The 23,969-nt window shown below is 44.5% G+C and overlaps 1 protein-coding gene across 1 annotated transcript in view; it reads left to right on the top strand.

Annotated features, from left to right (window-relative positions):
• slc12a3 (solute carrier family 12 member 3) overlaps positions 1 to 23,039 on the top strand; it is a 173,401-nt gene extending 150,362 nt beyond the window's left edge. The window contains exons 22-29 of the mRNA XM_056281635.1: positions 2,317 to 2,348; positions 9,172 to 9,195; positions 11,668 to 11,745; positions 12,517 to 12,628; positions 14,912 to 14,998; positions 15,779 to 15,908; positions 22,443 to 22,510; positions 22,898 to 23,039. Coding sequence (XP_056137610.1) covers positions 2,317 to 2,348; positions 9,172 to 9,195; positions 11,668 to 11,745; positions 12,517 to 12,628; positions 14,912 to 14,998; positions 15,779 to 15,908; positions 22,443 to 22,510; positions 22,898 to 23,039 — 673 coding nt within the window. The remainder of the gene's footprint in view (positions 1 to 2,316; positions 2,349 to 9,171; positions 9,196 to 11,667; positions 11,746 to 12,516; positions 12,629 to 14,911; positions 14,999 to 15,778; positions 15,909 to 22,442; positions 22,511 to 22,897) is intronic.
• Positions 23,040 to 23,969: the final 930 nt, after the last annotated feature.

The following is a 23,969-nucleotide window of genomic DNA, read 5'->3' as shown; positions in this document are numbered from 1 at the left end:
TTTAATATGGGTGTTGATATATAGTTCTTAGGTATATAAATACTTTTTGGATTTAATATAATCTTAACAAGACCACTGTTCGCCCTGGTTGGGGCTTGTTAGAGGGTTTTTATATGGTTATTTGCCAGGTTATACTAGAAATAGGGGATGCGATCTCTAGGGAATTAGTAGATCAGCATGGGTTCTCAAGGCTCTGTTTTTGTTTTGTAGCTAGTAGGCAGGGACTTTTTCTTTTCTTTTCTCTTTTCATTTTTAGAAAAAATGTTTGACACTCAGAATACAGGTTATCTTCGTTTTTTGAGCTGGAATATAAAGGGAATTCACAATCCAGTAAAGCGTAGTAGGGTTTTTGTACATTTAAAATCTTTGAGGGCTGATGTCATGTTCTTACAGGAAACCCACCTTCGGTCAAGTGAACACACAAAACTAAAAAAAGCTTGGATAGGACAAATTTTCTGTTCCAGGAATGAGAACAGAACGCGGGGCACGTCCATCTTGATCAGGAAGGGTATCCCATTCGTTCCACTACTGACTATTTCTGACCCCAGGGGAAGGTATGTGATAGTGACGGGTAACCTGTATGGTACACTTGTGGCACTGGCAAATGTATATGGACCAAACTGGGATGACCCACTTTTTTTCTCTAGTTTCATAGCAGCCCTCCCAGACTTAAATAATTACCGATTAATATTGGGGGGAGATTTTAATTGTGTATTACATCCATATTTGGACAGATCAAACCCAAGACCTAATAGTAAAGTTTCGAAGGCAGGTGCTGTTATCCATTCATTTATGGAATCCTACTCTCTTTTTGATCCCTGGAGAAGAAACAACCCAACTACTAAACAATACTCCTTTTTTTCCCCAGTGCACCATTCTTACTCAAGGATTGATTTTTTTTCTCCTGGATAGTAGGGTCCTTCCTATGGTTAGGGGGAGCCAATATAATAGTATTGTTATTTCGGATCATAGTCCTGTACATCTAGATATAGGTTTCATAGACTGCCCTAAACCCCAACGCACCTGGCGATTTGATCCTCTATTACTGTCCAGGGACTCCTTTAAAAATTTTCTCTCCCAGCAGATAGATATCTTTATGGAATTCAACCATACTCCAGATATGCCACTAACTATTGTTTGGGAGGCTCTCAAAGCCTACCTTAGAGGCCAAATAATTTCATACACAGCACATGAGAGAAAGAAACATAAACAATGTCTAACAGAACTGTCCCATAGTATAGCGGAAGTGGACCGTTCATATGCCGATTCCCCAACACCTGAACTTTATAAGAAAAAAACATTATTAAAAACAGAATTCGACAATCTCTCCATTAAACAAACAGAACAATTATTCTTTAAATCAAAACAGACATTTTATGAGCATGGAGAGAAAGCTGGAAAACTATTAGCCCATCAGGTTAGACAGCCCAAAGCCGCTAACACTATTTCTGAAATTTGCACAGCAGCTGGGGTAAAGACTGCCGACCCTGACACCATCAATAACCAGTTTAAACAATTTTATATTACCCTTTATAGTTCAAAACCGCCCAGTGACTTGTTGCATATTTCAACTTTTTTAGACGGTCTGACCACACCAAAAATTGCCCTTGAAGACAGAGCACAGATAGACAGAGAGATATCAACAGAGGAAGTGATACAAGCAATTAAATCCATGCAGAGCAACAAAGCACCAGGTCCGGATGGTTTCATAATTGAAATGTATAAAGAATTTGCTACCAAGCTGGCACCAATACTTAACCTGATGTATCAGGAAATTTTTAACCAACAGAAATTGCCCCAAACTATGATGCAGGCAATCATATCAGTGTTACTTAAAAAAGAAAAAGATCCCCTAATGTGTGGCTCCTACCGTCCTGTAAGCTTGTTGAATTGCGACTACAAAATCCTTACAAAAATCTTGGCCACCCGTATTGAAACTGTTGTCCCAACGGTTGTTAACCCTGATCAAACTGGTTTTATACCAGGCAGGCAGTCATTCTATAACATGCGCCGCCTATTTAATGTACTGTACACACCACATTCCGTAGAACAGACAGAAGTAGTGATTTCTTTAGATGCTGAGAAGGCATTTGACCGCATCGAATAGCAATATCTATTTGCTGTTCTAGAAAGGTTTGGCTTTGGTTTCACATTCCTAGCATGGGTTAAAATATTGTATTGCTCACCGACAGCCGCAGTGCGGACGAATAATATTATTTCTGATTATTTTTCACTCCATAGGGGCTGCAGACAGGGCTGCAGCCTCTCTCCTTACTTGCTCGATTTGGCAATTGAGCCACTCGCTATAGCTCTTAGGGCAGAGGATGGCACTAAAGGTATCTCACGAGGTGGTAAATTGCATAAGGTATCACTTTATGCAGATGACCTGTTGTTATATATATCCAACCCAATAGAATCTATACCAAGACTATTACTTACCCTGGATAACTTTGGTCGCCTGTCAGGTTATAAGATAAACTATTCAAAGAGCTTGCTTTTTCCGATTAACCACACTGATAGAGACTACTCTAGCTTTCCATTCAAACTTGAACATAATGTATTTACATATTTAGGAATCAAAGTCACTCATACAATGGGGAGGTTATATAACCATAACTTTAAAACACTAATAGAACGAACAAAACAAGATTTTAAAAAGTGGTCAACGCTACCAATTTCATTAGCGGGCCGCATTAATATAGTTAAAATGACAGTCTTACCCAGATTTCTCTCTCTTTTTCAAATGATTCCCATATTCATACCTAAGTCAACTTTTCAACAATTAGATAGATTAATTTCATCATTCATCTGGAACAATATTCAAACCCCAGGATGAAGAAAATATACTTGGAGGTCCCTAAGGAGACAGGGGGATTAGGTTTGCCTAACTTTATTTGTTACTACTGGGCTGCGAACATTGTAAAACTTTTACATTGGGCATTTACATATGAGAATCAACAGGGTACAGATTGGGTTCACATGAAACTCTTATCCAATCCTTTACCGATATTCACCTCTCCACTACCACATAATCGTAACATACAAATAACAAACCCAGTGGTTAAAGCTTCACTTAGGATATGGCTCCAGTTTAGGAGGCATTTTGGATTAAAGCATGCTAGCGGTCTTTTTCCAGTAGCAAATAATCAATTCTTCTTGCCATCTGTGTTAGATAACACATTTCAACTTTGGCATAGAAATGGACTGGTGTTTTTCTGTGATCTATTTAAAGATGGAACATTCGCCTCATTTGAAACACCTACCAAAGACCATAACATACCCAGATCCCATTTTTTTTAGATACCTTCAAATCCGTAGTTTTGCCAAGAAAGTGTTTCCCTCATTTCCGTATTTGCCAACCAGGAGCCAATTAGATGTTATTCTAGAGAAGGATCCCTTTGGGAAAAAACGGGTCTCTATAATTTACACACTGATACAGGGATTGAAACAGATATCCAGGGACAAAACAAAAACTTCATGGGAGACAGATTTGGGTGTAGAGCTTTCTGAAGAGGCATGGCAGGACAGCTTAACTCGTATTCATACGTCTTCATTGTGTATACGACATGGGTTAATTCAGTTTAAGGTGCTTCACCGTCTTCACTACTCGGGGGACAAGCTTGCCAGAATCTTTCCCACCACAGACCCTAGCTGTCCGAGGTGCAGTCATAGTCCAGCCTCGGTGGGACACATGTTCTGGGCATGCCCCTCCCTCAACAGTTATTGGGGACAGATATTCAATGTATTCTCACATATCTGTAAACAGACCATAAACCCCGATTTTCACACAGCCGTCTTTGGCATACCACCCCCTAACTGTAAGGTCACAACTTTGCAGGCAAATGCTCTAGCATTTGCCTCATTACTAGCACGCAGACTTATCCTATTTAACTGGAAGTCAAATACAGCGCCATCATTTTTGCAGTGGTTGAGGGAGGTGCTGTCCTTTCTACCTTTAGAAAAGCTCCGATATAAAATATGTAAAACCCGCAAAAACTTTACTTTGACCTGGAGTCCTTTCATAGACTTTATTGAAGGGTTTCCCTTTTATTGAATGTACTTTTTATTTACCTGGTTGTAACGAAAATACTTATAGATATATGTGTACAACTTTATATTGTCTTCAAAAATATGGTTATTATGTGGAATTGGAAAAAGAAATCCCTGCGTAGTCCTTTTTTTTAGCCTTGGGGGGGAGGGGGATTCCTGCATGTTTATTTTTGTTGTTGTTGTTGTTGTTGTTGTTGTTCGTGTGCTTTGTATACCTGTTGCAAAAAAACTTGAGAATTGAAAAATAAAGTTTAAAAAAAAAGTTTGCTGATAAATTTCATCCCCGTCCCTATCATAGTACAGAGTAACATGGAGGGGGTCGGTTGGAGGGGAGTAGGTATGTAGCATTTGGACCCACGGCCGCCACTGATGATGCAGAGTCTGTACGCCTTTGCTTTGCTTGCTTCCAGGTTCTAGGAGTCCCCAGTATATATCTGCCCAGAGTCCTTCAGCCGTGGGTGAAACATCAGCTGACAACAACATTTGAGAGCTGGACTGGATCATTGACAGAGAACAGTTCACAGAATACCCATTGGGAAAAGTCACTACCAGTCCCTCTGGCCCACACATGACTGATGCCCCACACCTCACCAACATATCCCACCCCATCAAATTGACTGGGCACGCTGGTGATGAAATGTATTGATGTAAAAAAGTCTGTCCTGCCACCGTGGTAGTCAGAGGTGTCGTCAACGGAAGATTTTCTGGTTTACCCGAGAACCCTACTAGCTGGACGCTGGAGGATGAAAGGTTTCGACCGAGACATGGCGCACGTGATAGTGGAAAACCTTGCACCTGTGTCAACTAGGAAATGTAGATCCATGTCCATTACCCTTATTTGCAGGTAGGGTTCTGCCAGCCCCACCTGCCCTTGAGTTCCCGGGCCCCTTCAGTACTCATACCCCTGACCACCCTGCATGGTCTGGGGATATTGTCCCTACGGTGGAGCTGCTGCTGCATGAGGGGCTTGATGAAGTGGAACCATAACTGGAGGCTGCCCTTGGACCGGGGGCTGCACATAACCACCCCTGTTGCTGACTGAACCTTGACCTCTCCTGGGTCCCCACAGCACGGGACACTCCCTGATCCAGTGTCCAGGCTGGCCACATCCAAAGCATGTAGGTGGCATACCTCTGGGTCCTTCGCGACCCCTCCCTCTACCTCTCATGCCTCCTGTTACTCTGACAGGCCTGCCCCCATAAGGGGAACTAGACACCCATTCAGGCACTGGGTACAAATTTGGGGTGTAGTTTTGTGGTGGCGGCTGTTGAACCATCTGATTGGCTACCTTTTGGTTTGTCTTTTTAGCATCATTTACCTTTTTCCTTGCCCATCCAATTGGAGCTTTAGGAGCTGCACCTGGGCTGACTCTGTGCTCTGTCTATCCTCCTCCTGTATAGCCTTGTGTCTTTTCATATGAGGAATCAAATGTTTTTCCCATTGCTCAGTAGAGCAGCCTGGGATGTCTGGATTGCCCTCCATGGCATCTTGTACTGTTTTGGGCATTCCAGCCATAACAGCTTTTCTAAACAGTGTAGTCTGTAACTGTCCTGAACCTGGATGGCTTCCTGCAGTGTCTGTCCATATGCCTTTGCATCTGCCTAAAAATGCTGACATGTCTTCTCCGTCTTTCATGGAAAAGGTCAGTGAATGCATTGCTTCGGGAGGAATGGGGAATTTATCCCTCATTGCCCATCCCACAGCTGTGGCTTCTCTGGTAAGTGGTTCTGAATCTGGTACAAAACTAGTGCCTGCCGCAGCCTCAATCTGCTGTATTTCCCACATAGCTAGTTGTTTTCCCAATAATGCTCTCCAATCTCCCATAGCTAATTTGTATCCCAAGGTGTGTTGGCAAAATTTCTCCATCCAGGGCCCTCCTCCCTCAGTGGGAGTGGGCATTTTATCCAGGATGCAATTCATGTCTGTGAATGAGAATGGTTGATACACATCCCCCGTTTGGGGTCCTTTATATATCAGCGGCAGTTGATGATATCTAGCGGGTGGTTGTATCTGTTCTCTGTCCCTAAGCTGGTGTCTATGCCTGTGGTCAGCACGAGGCGGTATATGAGTCTGGTTGTGCCTGGTTAGTGCCCCTGTAATTGTGACCGGGTATGTGTCTTTGTTTTACTCATCACTCCTCATACCCTCTGCCTCTGTACCTGCCTCCGAGCTCTCCTCGTGACTGTCTGCCCTATTCACTTCCTCTCTTTTCTCTCTGAGCTGTCTCTACCGGAACCCATCCATTGTTTCACCCTCCTGACTCTGTATCCTCCCCTGTCCTGCTCCTCCCCCGTATGGGGTGGAGCATGCTTCTGGCCCTGTCGTGGGTGAGCTTACCTGGTTTATCTCTTCCTGTCCGCTCATCTGTTCATATATTGTCCTACTCGCTTCTCTGGCTTCCTGCACCCTGCGCGCTGCCTCCCTCGCCAGGTCCTCCACCTCTAATATACTCCTTTTTACTACTTCCTTTAACCTCTCCCCAGCCACTCTACTCCTCCTCTCCTTTTGCTGTCATTTTCATTACTCCTTCTTCCACACGCACGAGTGGCATTTACGGTGTGGGATAAGGAGGGAGTTGTATTCCGGGTATTTTGGGATATATTGGCACCGATGCTTCTGTTTTTTCATTTCCTTTATCTTTTTCTTTGGTTATTTCTGAGTGTTTTTGATTCATTTCTACTGCCATGCAAGCTAAGGTCATGTTGTGTAAGTGGGCTCTTCTCTGCTCATTTTCCTCTCCAGCGTTCTTCCATTTTCTTTTGACTAACATGGAACTTTTACCTCCTTCCAGTGTTCATCTGCTTTCTTTTTAGCTTTTTTTTCTGCCTTCCCTAGATATAATATCAATCTCTTCCTTTCCTCCTCTTTGGGGACCTTACCCTGTGTTTGTAAGTCTTTCCATATACTGTCATACACCCCAATCTTGGTGTCTCGCTTGTTCTTAGGGAGCCCTGCAAAAATTTGACTCTTGGTTATTTCCCATTGTTGTTTAACGGTCAACATAACATTGGGAGGGCAACCTCTGTATTCTTCACACTCCCTGTCAAATTCCCCTTCCATTGTGTTTTATCTATCCCCACTCAGTAGCCAGCTGGTTTGTATGACACTTGCGTTCCGAGCAACCAACCCAATCAGAGAAGAGTTCAGTAGCCAGTCAGTTTGTATGGCACATACGTCCTGAGCAACTGACCCAATCAGTGAGTTTTATCAGGCAGTTTACGTTGACACCAGTTAGGTTTCCACTGCTGATTCTTTCTCACTGAGACACTCTCTCCTTCCTCTCTGAGACACTACTGAGTTTCTACCACCCTTATACACAGTTTTATCAAACAACACACTTTTTAATCATACAAAATATCAAACATTCACACTTGCCGTTAAAACACAGCACATATCATAAACCAGTGAGTGCTGCTTTTATGGGGACTTCTTTTTTTCTCCCCAAGGATCTCTAAACCTACTCACTTGGGCCTCTAGCCCTTATACGGACATGCGCTGCTTTTATGGAGACTTTTATCCCCATGGGTCTCTAAACCCGTCTGTATTTGCCATGTGCATGCGCTGCTTTAATGAGGACTCTAACCTCATGGGTCTCTAAACTCGCACGTCTTCTTTTCAGTACTGTTGTTGCTTTCAAGGACCTCTCACCCCGGGACTTTAAACCCGTGCACAATTTATTTCAATGCTTTATTCATCTACTTTAACTAGGACACTTGTCGTATAATGACAACACACAATTTGGTATAGCCAATAACAGAACTTCGATAAAACAGGCGTCTGTTTACCTTAGTTTTTTTCAGCGGCCGCTTGTTGTTGCCATCACACTGCAGTTATCCGTTGTCTTTTACTTCTGTGGTCAATCCGTCACTTCTCCGTCTTTATCACGTCGGGGTCACCAAATTGTTGGACTGCAGCTCACTCTAGCAACTCATCTTCATCTATGTGAGAGCGTAGTCCTGCGTGTTTGTTGATAAAGCAATAGGAGAAGATGTTCGTCTCAAAACCATCCGTTTTATTTAGCAGTAAATGGATAAAGCATAAAGAGCTCTGGGTCTAGATCTTCCTATCACTGACAAACAACAGATTGTGTCAGTTCATGAAGTCTGACTGTCTCTCCTTTCCCTGACCCAGTCTTTATACTATACAAAGTGTTGACTAAACATGAATGTGTGGTCTTCTTTGTGATTGGTCCGTTGATCTGACTCCATTTCCGCCTCAATGATATCCGGACTCCAAGTGACCTCCTTCGGCAGCTGCTGTGACCTCCTGCTCCTATTTCTGAAACCACAGATCACAGCACATCTTGTATCTACTCCCCTAAGGCCACAGCACCCTTATTGTTCCCTTTTACTATTCAGAGCCGCTAACCTTATCTAAGATCAGCAACCCTCACTCTTCTACCTTCTATGGAGATAGACACAATCTTTCTCTTGGGACATCTTCTCCTTTTATTGTCCCCCACTTCTCTTCCTATAACTTACTCTGCATTCCTCTGTCTGCTAACATACTCAATACTTTTCAACTGCCACTATAGCCCCTCATGTCCTTGTAACAAGCCTTGTTCCTTATGCATATGATTTCCCAATGATTAATCTATCCTTATATCCCTTATTCCAATCAATACATTGTAATCATCATTATTAAATATCACACCATTGCATTTATCCACAAGTAATCATCATTATTCAACATCACACCATTGCATTTATTCACAGGACAAACAAAAAAAATCAGTTATCTAGTTCATTCACTATTTAATTTTTCCATTGATGAATTAGACTGGATGGAGTCCTGTTTAAATAAGAGAAAGCAGTGTACTAAAATTGGTGACAAGTGTTCAGCAAACACATTGTACAGCTGGGGTCCCTCAAGGGTCTATACTAGGACCAATTTTATTTAGTATATACATAAACGATCTTCCTCAAGCCTGTCCAGATGTAAACATTCAAATGTATGCCGACGATATGGTCATCTTCACTCATGCAAGATCAAAAGAGCAAGTTGCAGCTAAATTAACAGCTGCCATGTGCAAGGTATCTGATTGGCTTACAAGCTCATGCTTAACTCCCAATGTAAGCAAAACAGTCTGCATGTACTTTACATCAAGGACCAACAATACAGTTGATCCGGACATTTTATTAAACGGTGAAGTTATTAATATGGTGACACATGTAAAATATTTAGGCATCATAATGGACAAGCACTTGTCTTTTAAAAAAACATGTCAGTAAGGTAACCAGGAACGTTAAGTTCAATTTGAATAATTTTAAGAGCATCAGGCATCAAATGTCTTCATCTGCCGCAAATCTTTTTCAACATGCCATGATTTTCCCTCATCTGTCGTATTGTATAACCACTTGGTCCCAAGCAGGTGTAACCACCCTCAAGCCGGTATATTCTCTATATAATCCGATTTTAAAAATATTGGCTAAAAAACCAAGGGATTTTCACTACTGCCATATCCTGAAAAAATTTATAACTTTCTTAATTTTGATAATTTTTTGTTTTATTCAGATGTATGCCTGATATTCATGATTATTCATGGACTCGCCCCTCCCCCCCCCCCCCCCGAGAGCATGCCTGGCCTCTCCCGACCTTGACAGAACTGTAAGGGTCAGGACCAGAGCATCCTCAAGGGGAGATTGGGTACCACAGTTTAGGAAGACTACTTTTGGTCAATCAACATTTTCAGTAAAAGTGGTGGAAAAGTGGACTTCCTTCCCCCTAATGTCAGAGAGTCAATCAGCTTTGCGGTGTTTAAAAAGCGTCTTAAGCTTTGGTTAAAATCAGCACAAATTTGTAATCACAAATAAATGCCCTTGCTTTAATATTTTGCACGTATTTAAAATTTCACTTAGGGTTTTTAGTTTACTTTTTATTCAGAGTAGTTACTATATTCTTAGTCAGGAGCAGCCTAGGGTTCTGGCTGGAACCAGCCCAGGTGCAACATGACCATAGAATGTGTGTAATTTATATTTCTTGCCATTGAATAGGCCAGATTGATTTTTATAGCTGTTGTCATTTAGGTCAGATTGTTATTTATTGATGTTTCAGGTCAGTTTACTATTTATATTTATTGTTGCTGAATAGATGAAATCCATATTCATTATGTTGTTGTCATATAGGCCAGATTGCTATTTATATCCACTGTTTTAAATAGATCAGATTGTATTTATAACTTTTGAGATTGGTTGATGTATTGTCATGTTTTTATTTTGTCTTGATTGTTCTTTGTCTGCCTGTCCAATAGTTTTCTTATGCATTGTTATGTTTTTACTTCTGTATTAATTGTTGTTTGTTTGTCTGCCCAGGGACTGCAGATGCAAATTAGCTGCCGGCTAACTCTGGTACAATTGTAAAATTGTGCATTGTCCCTGTCAAATAAACAATAAACTAAACTAAACTAATTTCGAAAAGCACGACAAGAGTAAAGAGCACATGAACATAGTGCAAACTATTGATACCAGGTGCAGCCAGGATCAGAAATCCACTCGCCCTGTTGACACGTGCCAGGACAAACTGAATGGGGAACAACGTCAAGCACTGTGTAATATTGTTCTGTCTGCCTTTCACAAAGCGAAACATGCATGCCCGGTGCGTTCATATGAGGAGGACATTGCGCTTTTCAAGAGGCTTGCAGTTAATGTCGGGAGTGCATATCATTCACGAGAAGGAGGGACCCGCATCATGCAGAGCATCGCACAGACAATCAGTTCAGAATTGAGTGAAAAAATTGAAGGCTGCTGAATTTTGGGGCGTGCTTTTTGATGGATCAGAAGACATAACACAAGTGGGGCAGGAAATTGTGTACATTGTGTCTGTGTCTAGCTATGGAGAGTTCACCTCAGATTTCCTTGGATTAACTAATTTGGGTGTGAGTGTGAACCGAGCGGCACAGGACACAGTGAACGGACTGCAGCAGCTCTTCCATACTTGTGGTTTAGGGGATCAGTGGAAGACGAAGTTGGTCTCGGCGTGTACAGACGGAGCAGCAGTCAATGCTGGCGTTTACAATGGGGTCGTTCCTAAATTGCGTCAGGTGGTGGTGATCGGGGATTCCCTTGTGCATATTCTGTGTACTGCCCACACCCTGGAGAACTGCACAAAGTCAGCTGATCACATGGTACCATACTGTGAGACATGTAATCGCTCCGTTGTCAAGTTGCTGAGCTTTTATTTACAGAGGGGGCGCAAAAAGAACAACTAAAGAAGATATGTGATGAGAATGGCATTGCCTTTGCATCAGATGGTCTGCGTGGAGGCAAGAGACTCTTGAAAATATGGAGGCTATTACCTGCCATTCAATTACAAGTGGCTACAAGTGATGACAGTGACCCAAAACATATCCGCACAGAACGTTTTCAGTGTTTCCTAGGCAACATGCTTGACATCTTCACCTGCCATGTTTGAAAAAGAGGGAGACTGAGGAGAGCAGTAAGGAGGGTAGTGGTGATGACATCTTGTAGGATAACCATGCCGCGTAAAAACTGAGTATCAACCAACATCTCCAGGTGCTCCCTTGAGAACCAGACCGAAAAAGTTGTGTGCACCCCAGGTTATTAAAGTAATCCATCTTTGTTTCCCTGTTTATAGGTGACCACATCAACGTATCAGCAGAGCTCCAGCCCAGAACAGTGTTCCAGCGTAAACAAGGAAAGAAGACAATCGACGTCTACTGGCTTTCTGATGATGGAGGTATGGTCAACCTGTCCATCTGCCCACCCATCCATTATCTATCTCTCCATCTATTTATCTCTCTGTAGACATCAGAGAAATCATATGAAAACCAAGAAACAGGGACCTAGTTGGTGTCTATTGGCGTGCATTGAAGCCATTTTTTTCCCCAGTGAAATCCAAGATGGCGGTTGGTTTCTTTCGGACTCAAGATTTTATTCAGCTTTAATGGTGGAGCTGTGCTGTATGAATCACGATTCCTTCCAAGCGATGAGTCCCCAGCGGTTGTAATGCTGAGTCCCTCCAGCTACCACATATCCATTTGCTTATGTTTCTGTGCTGAATGAGCACATTTGATAAATAAAGGCTCAGACTCATTTAGGGTATTTCTATGTAATTGTGGGATGTTTGGTTTTTATGGTAAAATCCATGATTATTTATCTTAATTTTAAATGCAGAATGGACACCAGAAGTATTGTAATTACAGAGTTTCACAGCCTTAGACTATAACGGAGGTCTGAGGTCTGAAATGCTTGTTTTGGCACCATTTTTGTTGCCCCCTGCAGTTTGAAATACCTGTTGGCTACAAAGCTGATGGAAACGTTGTTCCCTCGGTACTTGTGACTGGCTAAACTGACCAAAACACCAACCATAAACCCTGCCTTCCTCTCTCTCCTACATTTGGTCTAGAACCCCACATAAAGTGTGTGTGTGTGTGTGTGTGTGTGTGCGTGTGTGCGTGCGTGCGTGCGTGCGTGCGTGCGTGCGTGCGTGCGTGCCCCGCACCATCAGGTTTGACCCTGCTGCTACCCTACCTGCTGACTCGGAGGAAGCGGTGGGCTCAGTGTCAGGTGAGAGTGTTTGTGGGAGGAGACCATGCCAGGAAGGAGCAGCAGAGAGAAGAGTGAGTATTTTGACTTTGTGTTGCTAAACCATTTAGTCCCCGTGTAGTGGTTATAGGGATACATAATTCCCCTTATTGAGCCAGAAGGAATGTTTGTTTACAGCTGCTGTTTTCTCGGTTCGTGTTTACAGTGATACACTTCCGCTGAGCTGGTTTTTGTGTTGTTGTTGTAATGGTGAAGGAATAAATGGTGCACGTTGTGTAGCCGAAAGAGAAAGTTGTCACGACTCCTGCTTGAGCACCTCTACACTGGTGACCCCGACGTTTGTCTCTTGGTAGTTATCAGAGACAATCTTTCAAATGAACATGGTTGACGAAATCAAATTGCCAGAGTTCTGGGAGTCATCGGCAACGACATGGTTCGCCCAGGCGGAAGCGCAGTTTGGTATCCGCAAAATAACAGATGATGCTACTAAATACTACTACGTGGTATCGGCGCTCGGGTGTTTGACTGCAACTAGAGTGGTGAGTCTCCTTACAAATCCTCCGGCGGCAGACAAATACAAGGGGCTCAAAGATCACCTCTTGAAGATTTTTGAACTGTCCGACACCGAGAGGGCCCACCGTCTCTTTTCTCTGCAAGGCTTGGGTGACAGCAAGCCATCCGAGCTCATGGACCTGATTTCCTCTTTGTCCAACTGTTTCTGCGACAACTGCCTGCTCAGGTGTGGGCCGCTTTGGCTAACACCAGCATTACCGATTGCCGCAAGCTAGCTGAAGAAGTTGACAAGTCCTTCCTGGCCAGCCAACAGCAGCACTGCGCGTCCGCACTCACCCCTCCCCACCCCCACATGCCACCACCTGGTGACTCAATGGTGGTCACCGCGGCAACCCCTGGTCGGCGACAGGAGCCCGGCCTGTGCTTTTACCATGCAAATTTCGGGGCCAAGGCGAAGAAGTGCAACTCCCCGTGCAATTTCAGCTCGTCGGGAAACGCTAAGGCCGGTGCTCACTAGTGGCCATGGGCGTCAGCGTGGAGGACAACAGGCTACTTTTCCTGCAAGACTCCATCTCGGGGAGGCGTTTCCTATGCGACACTGGGGCACAGAGGAGTGTCGTACCTGCATCGAGTGTGGAAGCCTGGGTCCACACTTGCCTGCTTTGGCACCCCATCTGACCTCTCCTCGGACAGAGGGCTGCAATTCACGACAATGCTCTGGGAGGAGATCACCGCGGGGTTAGGGGTGATGCTCCATCACACCACAGCGTATCACCCTCAAGCTAATGGATTGGTCGAGAGGTTCCATCGCTCGATAAAGGCCGCATTGCGGGCTACCCTCTAGGACGACCACTGGGTCAACAAACTGCCTTGGGTCATGCTTGGGCTCAGGACGGCCCCCAAGGAGGACCTCCAGTCCTCATCCGCCGAACTGGTCTACGGACAGCCACTTTGGGTCCCAGGGGATTTCCTTCCCACCGTCACAGCTCCCTGGTCCGCCAGCTGCCAACGGACTGCGCTGCAGGAGGAAGCCAGGGCTTTTGCACTGGTCCCCACTTCTCAGCATGGCAGCTCTCAGTCCTATGTCCCCATGGAGCTGTGGTTGGCGGAGTATGTTTTCATCCATCACAACGTGCACCGCGGTCCCCTGCAGCCACCCTACGACGACCCATTTTGGGTACGGGACACTGGAGATAAGCACTTTGTGGTGGAGGTTGGCAGCAGGCTGGAGCGGGTTTCTGTGGACCGCCTCAAGCCTGCTCACCTGGACTTAGACCGCCCTGTTGGTCTTGCCCTGCCCCCCTCCCCCGGCGAGCCGCCCCCTGCTTCCTCAGTGTGTGTAGTGGTTATAGGGATACATAAGTGCCCTTATTGAGCTAGTAGGAACGTTTGTTTGCAGCTGCTGTTTTCTCGGTTCAGGTTTACAGTGATACACTTCCGCTGCACGGGTTTTTGTGTTGTTGTAAGGAACAAATGGTGCACATCGTGTAGCCGAAAGAGAAAGTTGTCACGACTCCAGCTTGAGCTCCTCTACACCTGCTTTATTCAATTTAATTGGCGTTTCAGCATTTTTTTTATTTTATGAAAAAACATGCATAATACAAATCTTTTTTACATAGTTACACAGATAAATCATTAGAACAAGAAGAATTTAAAATTAAACCCCTCACTGGTGTGATGAATGTTTCTGACTTTCTTCTGTGCTGCCTTGAATCATTCCTGTTTACACTTTTTTTTTCTTACGATATGCAAGGAACTGAAATAAAAAAATTGAAAATGCAAGTGAAGTTCTATGATAATTGTATTCCTGGATGAAACAGTATGTGTCTATATTGTGTCCTCAGGGTACTGACCCTGGTCAGGAAGTTCCGACTTGGTTTCCATGATGTGTACGTGCTGCCTGACATCTATGAGAAACCTCATGTGGAGCAGTAAGGGTTCTCTGTGAAACACTGGTCCCACTGGCACAGATTAGACTAAAGAAATCATCTTTAGATTGATTTTAAATTCTGCCATCCCTCATACAATACACCGTGACTGTTAGCATTAAGTCCACTGAGATTCAAGCATCTTCCAATTGTGAAACTAGAGAATACTAAATAGAATAAATGCTTTAGTGTTCAGTTTCTTTGAAACGTTGCTTTCATCCCAATATGATCTAATTGATATAAAAAAACATCGGAATATTCACAGAAAATATTTGCAAACTGTAAATTCAATATGTAGTTATGTTTACCCTCATCCAGATGGTCGAGTTCCTTCCCATAGTCTAAAGACCTACATGTTAATCAACATGGTGTGCAAGTGATTGTGTGTGTGGCCCTGCGATGGCCCCCCTGTCTCTACTAAACACCACCCTGTCTTCTACTAAACACCACACTGTCTTCTACTAGACACCAACCTGTCTTCTACTAAACACTACCCTGTCTTCTACTAAACACCACCCTGTCTTCTACAAGACACCACGCTGTCTTCTACTAAACACCAACCTGTCTTCTACTAGACACCAACCTTTATTCTACTAGACACCACCCTATCTTCTACTAAACACCAGCCTGTCTTCTTCTAGACACCAACCTATCTTCTACTAAACATGTGCTGACATAGACCCCGCCCCATCTATCCTTAACTGGATGAAGCAGGTACAGATGATGGACTGATGGATGGATGGATACTTTCAGCAGTCTCCTTTTTCTCTTTGCATACTGTAGCGTGAAACAGTTTGATGATATGCTCAGGCCGTTCAAGCTGGAGACCAACTCCAAAGACGGGTCTGGTTCTACACCACAGGAGCAGCCCTGGACAATCTCTGACCAGGATGTAGATTCTAACAAGGCCAAGGTAAGTTATTCACACACACACACTCACACACACACGCACACACACACACACACACACACACACACACACACACACACACACACACACACACACACACACACACACACACACACACACACACACACACACACACACACACAGAGTCATGTCACTTTTGGGGACATTACGTAGACTTACATCCATTCCCTAGCCCTTAACCTTAACCATCAAAACTACGTGTCTAACCTTAAACCTAACCCAAGGGAAAAATGGTTCGATTTTTGACGTTGCCTACCGGGCCCAAGGAGTGGCGCTAAAAATTTGGAACAGCCACGGCATTGGAAAACTTTGGGTATCGAATAGGACCCTGTCTGACACTGCGGTCACATGTTCAAATGGGAACATTTCTGACACTGCAATTGTGTTATGCCATATGTGTGTCATTTGGGAATGCTGCCAGTCTGGCTACAGTTGAGTCCAGATTTCCCCTGAAGGTGTCATTTGGTCCACTGACACACAAGTGTGGTCCCAAACACCCCAGATCTTGCACACACAGGGTGAGTGGGGCCTGGAACAAGCCCCCATTCCCACTTCCCCTCTGTGACATCTAGAGGATGGTGACTTTAGGACTGGAATTTTTCTGCCCCTCGAGCTGTCATTTGGGTAACAAAATCACCCATTCAAAGGTGTCTCAAATTGCAGATTTTAATCATTTCCTGATGTTTTGCCATTTGGAAATGCTTTGAATGGGCAACCCAGGTTTCCCAAATGACACCTTGAGTGGCAAAAAGTATGTTCCCAAATGACACTGACACACAGGCTGGTCCACTGACACACAGGCTGGTCCCAGAGACCCCAGATCTTGCATACAAGTCACATGAAGTATTTTGAGGTATAGTTTGTCATAGCTTATAGTAATTATGGTGTGTATGTATTTGAGAATTGTTTTCATGTGCAATTTATTTTTGTTTTGACCCAAAATCAGCTTTTCCTCAATTGGAGACATGACTATTGGACAAGCTGTCTCTAATTAACTGGTCCTTAGTCTGTAATATATCCCAGAAAATAGGCTAAGTGTGTGTGTGTGTGTGTGCGCGCGCGCGCGCGCGCACACACACACACACACACACACACACACACACACACACACACACACACACACACACACACACACACACACACACACACACACACGTGCTCCAAAGACACTGTTGTACTTCAAAGGCCCTTTATAATGATGTAAAGGTATGCGGAAGCATTTTGTTGACAAGTCACAGCAACATGATAGTGGAGCAAAGTATCATAGAGAGCATGAGCCATATCTGCACAAAATGACGTTAAACAGTGGTTGGAAGGTTCCTTACGGTTACCCGGTGTGAATGGATGGATTATGTGATGGCTTAGGTTGCTGAGGATTGAAAAGTCCCAGGCATCCCCATGTGTTTCGAGTCTACCACCATCGTACCAGTGCCAAAGAAGTCCCCTGTGTCCTGCCACAATGACTACCACCCCATTGCACTGACTCCCATCATCGTGAAGTGCTTTGAGAGGCTGGTCATGAAGCACATCAAGTCCAGCCTCCTCTCCACTCTAGACCCTCTCCAGTTTGCATACCGTGCTGACCGCTCCACAGCAGATGCCATAACCTCTGCTCTTTAGCCAGCCCTGTCCCACCTGGAGAGAAAGAACAGCTATGTGAGGATGTTGTTCATTGACTTCAGCTCAGCTTTTAACACAGTCATACCACAACACCTGATTGAAAAGCTGAGCCACCTGGGCCTTAACACCTCCCTCTGCAACTGGGTGCTGGACTTCCTTGCGTGGAGGCCACAGTCAGGGAAAATTGGCAAGATCACCTCCAGGACCATCCCACTGAGCACCGGCGCTCCACAGGGCTGTGTGCTCAGTCCACTCTTGTTCACCCTGCTGACTCATGACTGCACAGCATCATCCACCTCCAAACTCATTATCAAGTTTGCTGGTGATACCACAGTGGAAGGTCTCATCAGCAACAATGATGAATCATCATACAGAGTGGAGGTGGATCAATTGGCGGCGAGGGGCAAAAAACAACTTCTCCCTAAATATAGGAAAAACTAAGGAGGTCATTATTGACTTTAGAAAGACCAGCGCCCACCATACCCCTCTGACCATCAATGGTATGGACGTGGAGAGAGTCAGCAGTGTTAAGTTCCTGGGAGTTTACATCACAAAGGACCTCTCCTGGTCCTCACATGTCACTGCGCTCTCCAAGAAGGTCCAGAAGTATCTTCACTTCCTGCGGCGTCTGAAGAAGGCAAGTCTCCCCCCACCCATCCTCATCACATTCTACAGAGGCACCATAGAGAGCATACTGACCAGCTGTATCACTGTCTGGCATGGGAACTGTAAGGCCTCCGACCGCAAATCCCTACAGCAGATAGTGAAGACAGCTGGAAAGATCATAGGAGCTTCTCTCCAATCCATCCAGGCCATCTATGAAGCACGGTGCACCCGGGAGGATCTCAGCATCATGAAGGACCCCACCCACCCTTCCCACATCCACTTCACCCTCCTACCCTCGGGCAGGAGGTATCGAAGTATCCATGCTGCCCCCACCAGACTATGCAACAGTTTCATTCCTCAGGCTGTGAGGTTCCTCAACAACCTGAACACTTAGACCTTCTATAAAATGACTTTTTGAGGGTCCGCGGTGGTGTAGCGGTCTAAGCATCGGCTTTGTGTTGATGCAGTTGCCCACTGGGGACCGGGGTTTGCGCCTCAGTCTCGTCAGATCTGACTATAGCCAGATTCGATGAAGCAGCAATAATTGACAACGCTGTCTTCAGGAGGGGGGCGGAGTCGGCTTGTGTTCGTCACATGAATGCGTCTCTGTGTGTGTCGGAAAAAGCAGTGGTTCGGCCTGGATTCGCCTTGTCACGGAAGTGGCGAGGCGTCTCCTTCGAGACTGCTGGCTGGAGAGATGCAGTTGGCGAACGCATACAGTACGAGGGTGGGTGTTTGAACTACAATAGGGATCGATTGGCCACTAAATTGGGAGAAAAAGGGAAAAATCAGAAATAGATAAAAAAATGACTTTTTGACCATCTTTCTCACTGTCCATGTCAGGTGTGCTTGCGATGTTTAGGTCTGTGAATAATTCTTTTTTTTAGTGCACTTTTTGTTTTTGATATTTATTGTCTGTTATTTGTTTTTACATGGCACTTAGGTCCTTATGAAATGTAATTTCATTCCCTTATATGTATGAGACATGCATATAAGGCAATGACAAATAAAAGCAGCTAAGTCTAACAATATGAAATGCACGGTGACCAGGACTGTTGACCAGACTGACACAGGCAGTGAGAAGAACTTGACTGTTGACTCAGAGTGCACTGCACACAGGCCTAGCAGTTCGACATTGTGTCTTGGGACTGCAGGACATTGACATTGACTCAAGTCATCTGTCTCCATTGTGGAAGGCAAAGCTTGTTGATCTGTTGGACCAGTATGAGTCCATCTTCTCCCGTCATGAATTGGACTGTGGGAAAACCAAAGACTTCATCCACCGCATCCGGCTGAGTGACAGCAAACCCTTCAGACTCCCATACCGCTGTCTGTCCCCGTCACACTATGAGAAGTTGAAGGTGGCTTTGGATGAAATGGAGGAGCATGACATCATAAGGAAGTCCATGAGCAAGTATGCCTCACCACTTGTCCTGGTCTGGAAGAAGAACAGAGATCTGTGACTCTTCATAGATTTTCGTTGGCTGAATGTGCTCATGATCAGAGATGCGCATCCCCTGCCTCATCAGACTGATGCCTTGGCTGCTCTTGGGGGGGAACACTTTCTTCTTAACCATGGACTTGACCTCGGGGTACTACAATGTGAAGGTCCATGAGGAGGACAAGAAGTTCACTGCGTTCACCTCTCCCTTTGGACTATATGAGTACAACAGTCTCCCACAGGGGGCTAGCCCGAGCATGTTCATGAGGATGATGATGGCCATCTTCGGTGATCAAAACTTCTCCGAGCCTCCTGTGTTACCTGGATGACATCCTCGTATTTGCTCCCAGTGAACAGCTAGCACTGCAGAGGCTAGAGATGGTGTTCAAGAGGTTAAAGGCAGACAACCTGAAGCTAGCTCCTAAAAAGTACCATGACTGTGGACCTGAGGACAGGACTGTTTCATGGATCTCCCAGCTCCCGGTCTCCACTGGGGATCGGTCATCTACTGTGGTTGACATTCCTGCCGTTGGTGACTTGGTGGGGCCTGTTCACAAACCAGACCAGTCCGACTGGCGATGACTGTTCTGCAGACCTAGTTGACCCCCGACCTATAATTGAAGTCCAAACTAGTAATAAGTTGCTTAGATTCCTATAGGTTACAGGGAGATTACAGGGTATGTGTCTATTTATTATTACAGGGGTTGGTATGGCAGAATGGCAGTCATTAGTATGATGGATCAGACTCGCCAAAGGACTTGAATAGGTGTAGCTTACTGCAGAGCCGAAATTGAAAGCACTCGGATCCTGTGCAGTAGAGTAGAGCTCTTGCTTCTGTGATGCCCCCACTAGGCTAAGCCTCTCCAACGTGGATCCATTCTCCAAGTTGAACCTCAGAACCAACTCCTTCAAAGCAGTTCTCCTCTGGCTGTCACTATGGCAACCCAAAAGCTGCTGAGCCTGCTCCAGTATGCCCGGTGTCTTCCAGAAAAGCTTGCTATAATCTTCAGTCATCCATTACCGCAGAAACAATGGTTCTTCTCTGGCTATCACCAAAGCAAGCCAAAGTCTCCCGAACCTGCTCCAACATGATCGAGGCCCATCGGAATAGCCTGCTACTGAGGCATCTATCCCCGCAAGCAGGGTATAACCATCTTTCATGCATTCTGCATGAGAGTTGATGCAAAAGAACTATCCTAAATTGTCCAATTTTTTAATTGGCTTTACTCACCCCCACTGTGTTCGGATTCATTCCTGATTTTGTTAACCTTCCAATTAATCAGTTAATCAATTAATTCATTCATTCATTCATTGGTTGATTGATTGATTGATTATGTCAGCAACAACTTGTTAGTTTAATGCCCATTCACTCACCCATCCCTTCATTTCATTCAGTCATTAATGTTTAATTTCTTTCACTACTTGCTGTATGTGTGTGTGTGTGTGTGTGTGTGTGTGTGTGTGTGTGTGTGTGTGTGTGTGTGTGTGTGTGTGTGTGTGTAAATGGGGGGAACTGCAGGCTTGCCATGTCATTCCACAGCAGGAAGGGCAAGAGGGTCCTCTGCCCATGGAAATTTTTTCTTTTTAGGGAGTTGTTCCTTATCTAATGTGAGGGTCTAAGGACAGGATGTTGTGTTGCTGTAAAGCCCCCTGAAGCAAATTTGTAATATGTGATATTGGGATATCCAAATAAAATTGAGTTGACTTGACTCTGCAACGGTGACGGCTTTAGCCAGGCCCTAAAGACAGTGGCACTGGACACAGTCGGTGGTCACAAGGGGAAGGCAGGTGATGAACTGCTCTAGTGCCATTTGCTGGAGGAGGTTGTCAAGGTCCTCTAAGTCTGGCCGCAGCCACTGTCTCGCTATGTCAAGGAGCTGCTGCACTAGAATGAGGGGGCAGCCGGTATCCTCCAGGGCGAGTGGCCCAAACTGGCGGTGATATCCCTCTGGCTTGAGCCCCATCTGGTCCAGGATGGCTCACCTGATAACATAGCAGTCCCCCTGGGAGGATACCAGTAGGCTGTGCGCGATGGCTTGTGCCTCCCCGGTGAGAAGGGGAGGCACTCGCACAGCCCATTCCTCCTTAGACCACCCATACACTGACGCCGTACTCTCAAAGATGTCAAGGAATGCCTCAGGGTCATTGATGGATGTCATCTTAGGGACGGTGATCTGGGGCCAATGAGATGGTGAAGCGGCTAGATCACCCCCATGGGCAGCCATAGGGGAGTGCCTCAGGAGAGCCTGATCATTGGCCAGCTGAATGGCCATTTTCTGCAGGTCTTGCATCTGGTCGTGCAGGGCCTGTGTCTGCTCGTGCTCCATAAGGGCTTGGCTCTCCTGGAGGTCGACGATACGTGATTCTATGAGCTGACTTGTTTACTGATCCATCTCACTTGTACGGGCTACCACTGTGGTAAAGCTGTTGCCACTGGAGGATTTGAGATAAAGGAAAGACACAGTTTTGGCTGTACATGGGTTTTCATTTACAATGTCTCTCAAGTTCTCTCACTCGCACTAGCTGGTGTGCTTGGGTGCAGGAGCCACACCTCTCCTCTATGTACTTCAGAGTGGTGTCTGGCTCCTCTCTCTCTCTCTTTCTCTCTCTAGATTTGTGTCTGTGTCTGCCTGTGTTTTCCGTGTTCATGTCAGCGTCAGTCAGCTCAGGACCCAACTTCATTGTGTTATATAAAGCATAGACAATCAATTAAGCACAGCTGAGGCTCCTACTAACAGAAATGTCTGCTCATCCGTGACCCACGCCCCCTCTCTCCACTTCCAGCTGATGCTAAACCACACCCCACTACCACAGTAATGTTCAGCAACTCTTATATTCTCTCCTTTTAGTCTCTCCACCAAATTCGTCTGAATGAGGTGCTGCAGGACCACTCCAAAGAGGCTGCCTTGATTGTTATGTGAGTATTCCCTCTTCTATTTGCCTCTCATCAACACATAACTTGTAAATATTAACTCAAAAATTTTGAAAGGGAGTGATTTGTTAAATGTGAGTGGGATTCAAACCTGTAGCCTCAACCATGAATAGCATAGCCCTATGCAATTGCAGCATCCAGAGAACACCCAGTTTTCCCAAGTTTCCATCTTAATTACTGGAAGTGAAAAAAGGGACAAATGTCAGTATAAGCCAAGATTATTTTATTTCCTATTTCTCTCTCTATATTTCTCTTTCTGTCATTTCTTCTGTCTGTACCCTGTGCCTTGGCTGTGACCGTGTATGCCTGACTTTGTATGTTTGTGATTATCGTGCATATTGATGTCTGCCTGTGTATGTGTGTCCTTGATAGCACAATGCCAATAGGGAGGAAAGGTGTGTGTCCTAGTGCTCTCTACCTGGCTTGGCTGGACATCCTGTCACATGACCTAAGACCTCCAGTCCTATTGGTCAGAGGTAATCAGGAAAATGTCCTCACCTTTTACTGCCAGTGAATTGTCTCATTTGTAGATGGTTTGTAAATCCAGTGCAGCCATAACCGTTGTGAATTTAAACCATTTTGAATTTATTCCGTCAAATACATTTCAGCCATGACTCAGCCATGGCATCCATTGTAATCACTAAGTTGTGGCTTAGCATCTTCAAATGTTTGGTAAACATTGTTGAAGTGAGACTTACGTCAGAAGACTTTTTGGTGCAGCTTTGATCTTGAATTAAATCCTTTGTTGATTTTGAAGAAAATTTTTTAAGGAAATTCAGCATTCCTGATTTCTTCATAATTTCTTCATAATTTCTTAAATCATCCAAATGTATACACAAGTTATTATTTGTTTCTTTACAACTTTGTAATAGTTGTGACAGTTAAATTGTGACAATTATGATGTTGAGTTGGAAATGATCATTTTGTATCTTACAATTCAGATTTTACAAGAATTCTTTGAGCAAATGAAAAAAATAATTGGAAAGAATTTTATTGTGGACTTTCAGACTATGGATTGAGGAGATATTTACGTTTCCACCTTGCTGCCAATGTTCCAGATACTTATATCATATATTTTATTGATTTTTGTAAATAACCTTTCACCCGCACATATATGTAGCTTTATAAAAGATTATCAAGCTGGATGGTGGGAGAATACATGTTTTTTTTCCCTTTTAGTCAAATTAAGGGGAATGGCACTCAAACTCATCTCACTGCCGTATGTATAATTTACAAATTGAAATTTGGAATGAAAAACTGCAGACATCCTGAATTTTTCAGCAACTCTAAAATCACTGTTGAATGTTGAAACAGAAACAGAAACGTTATTCTGTGTTTTGAATGCATGGGAGCGCTAGCCATTTTAATGTCATTCACAAACAAGGAAGATCCATGTCTTCTGTGATGAAATGTAACCAAAATATATTTTTCAAATATTCAAATT

Source organism: Lampris incognitus, chromosome 6, assembly GCF_029633865.1.
Source record: "Lampris incognitus isolate fLamInc1 chromosome 6, fLamInc1.hap2, whole genome shotgun sequence".
Lineage (NCBI taxonomy): Eukaryota > Metazoa > Chordata > Actinopteri > Lampriformes > Lampridae > Lampris > Lampris incognitus.
This window is presented reverse-complemented; position numbering and strand designations above follow the sequence as displayed.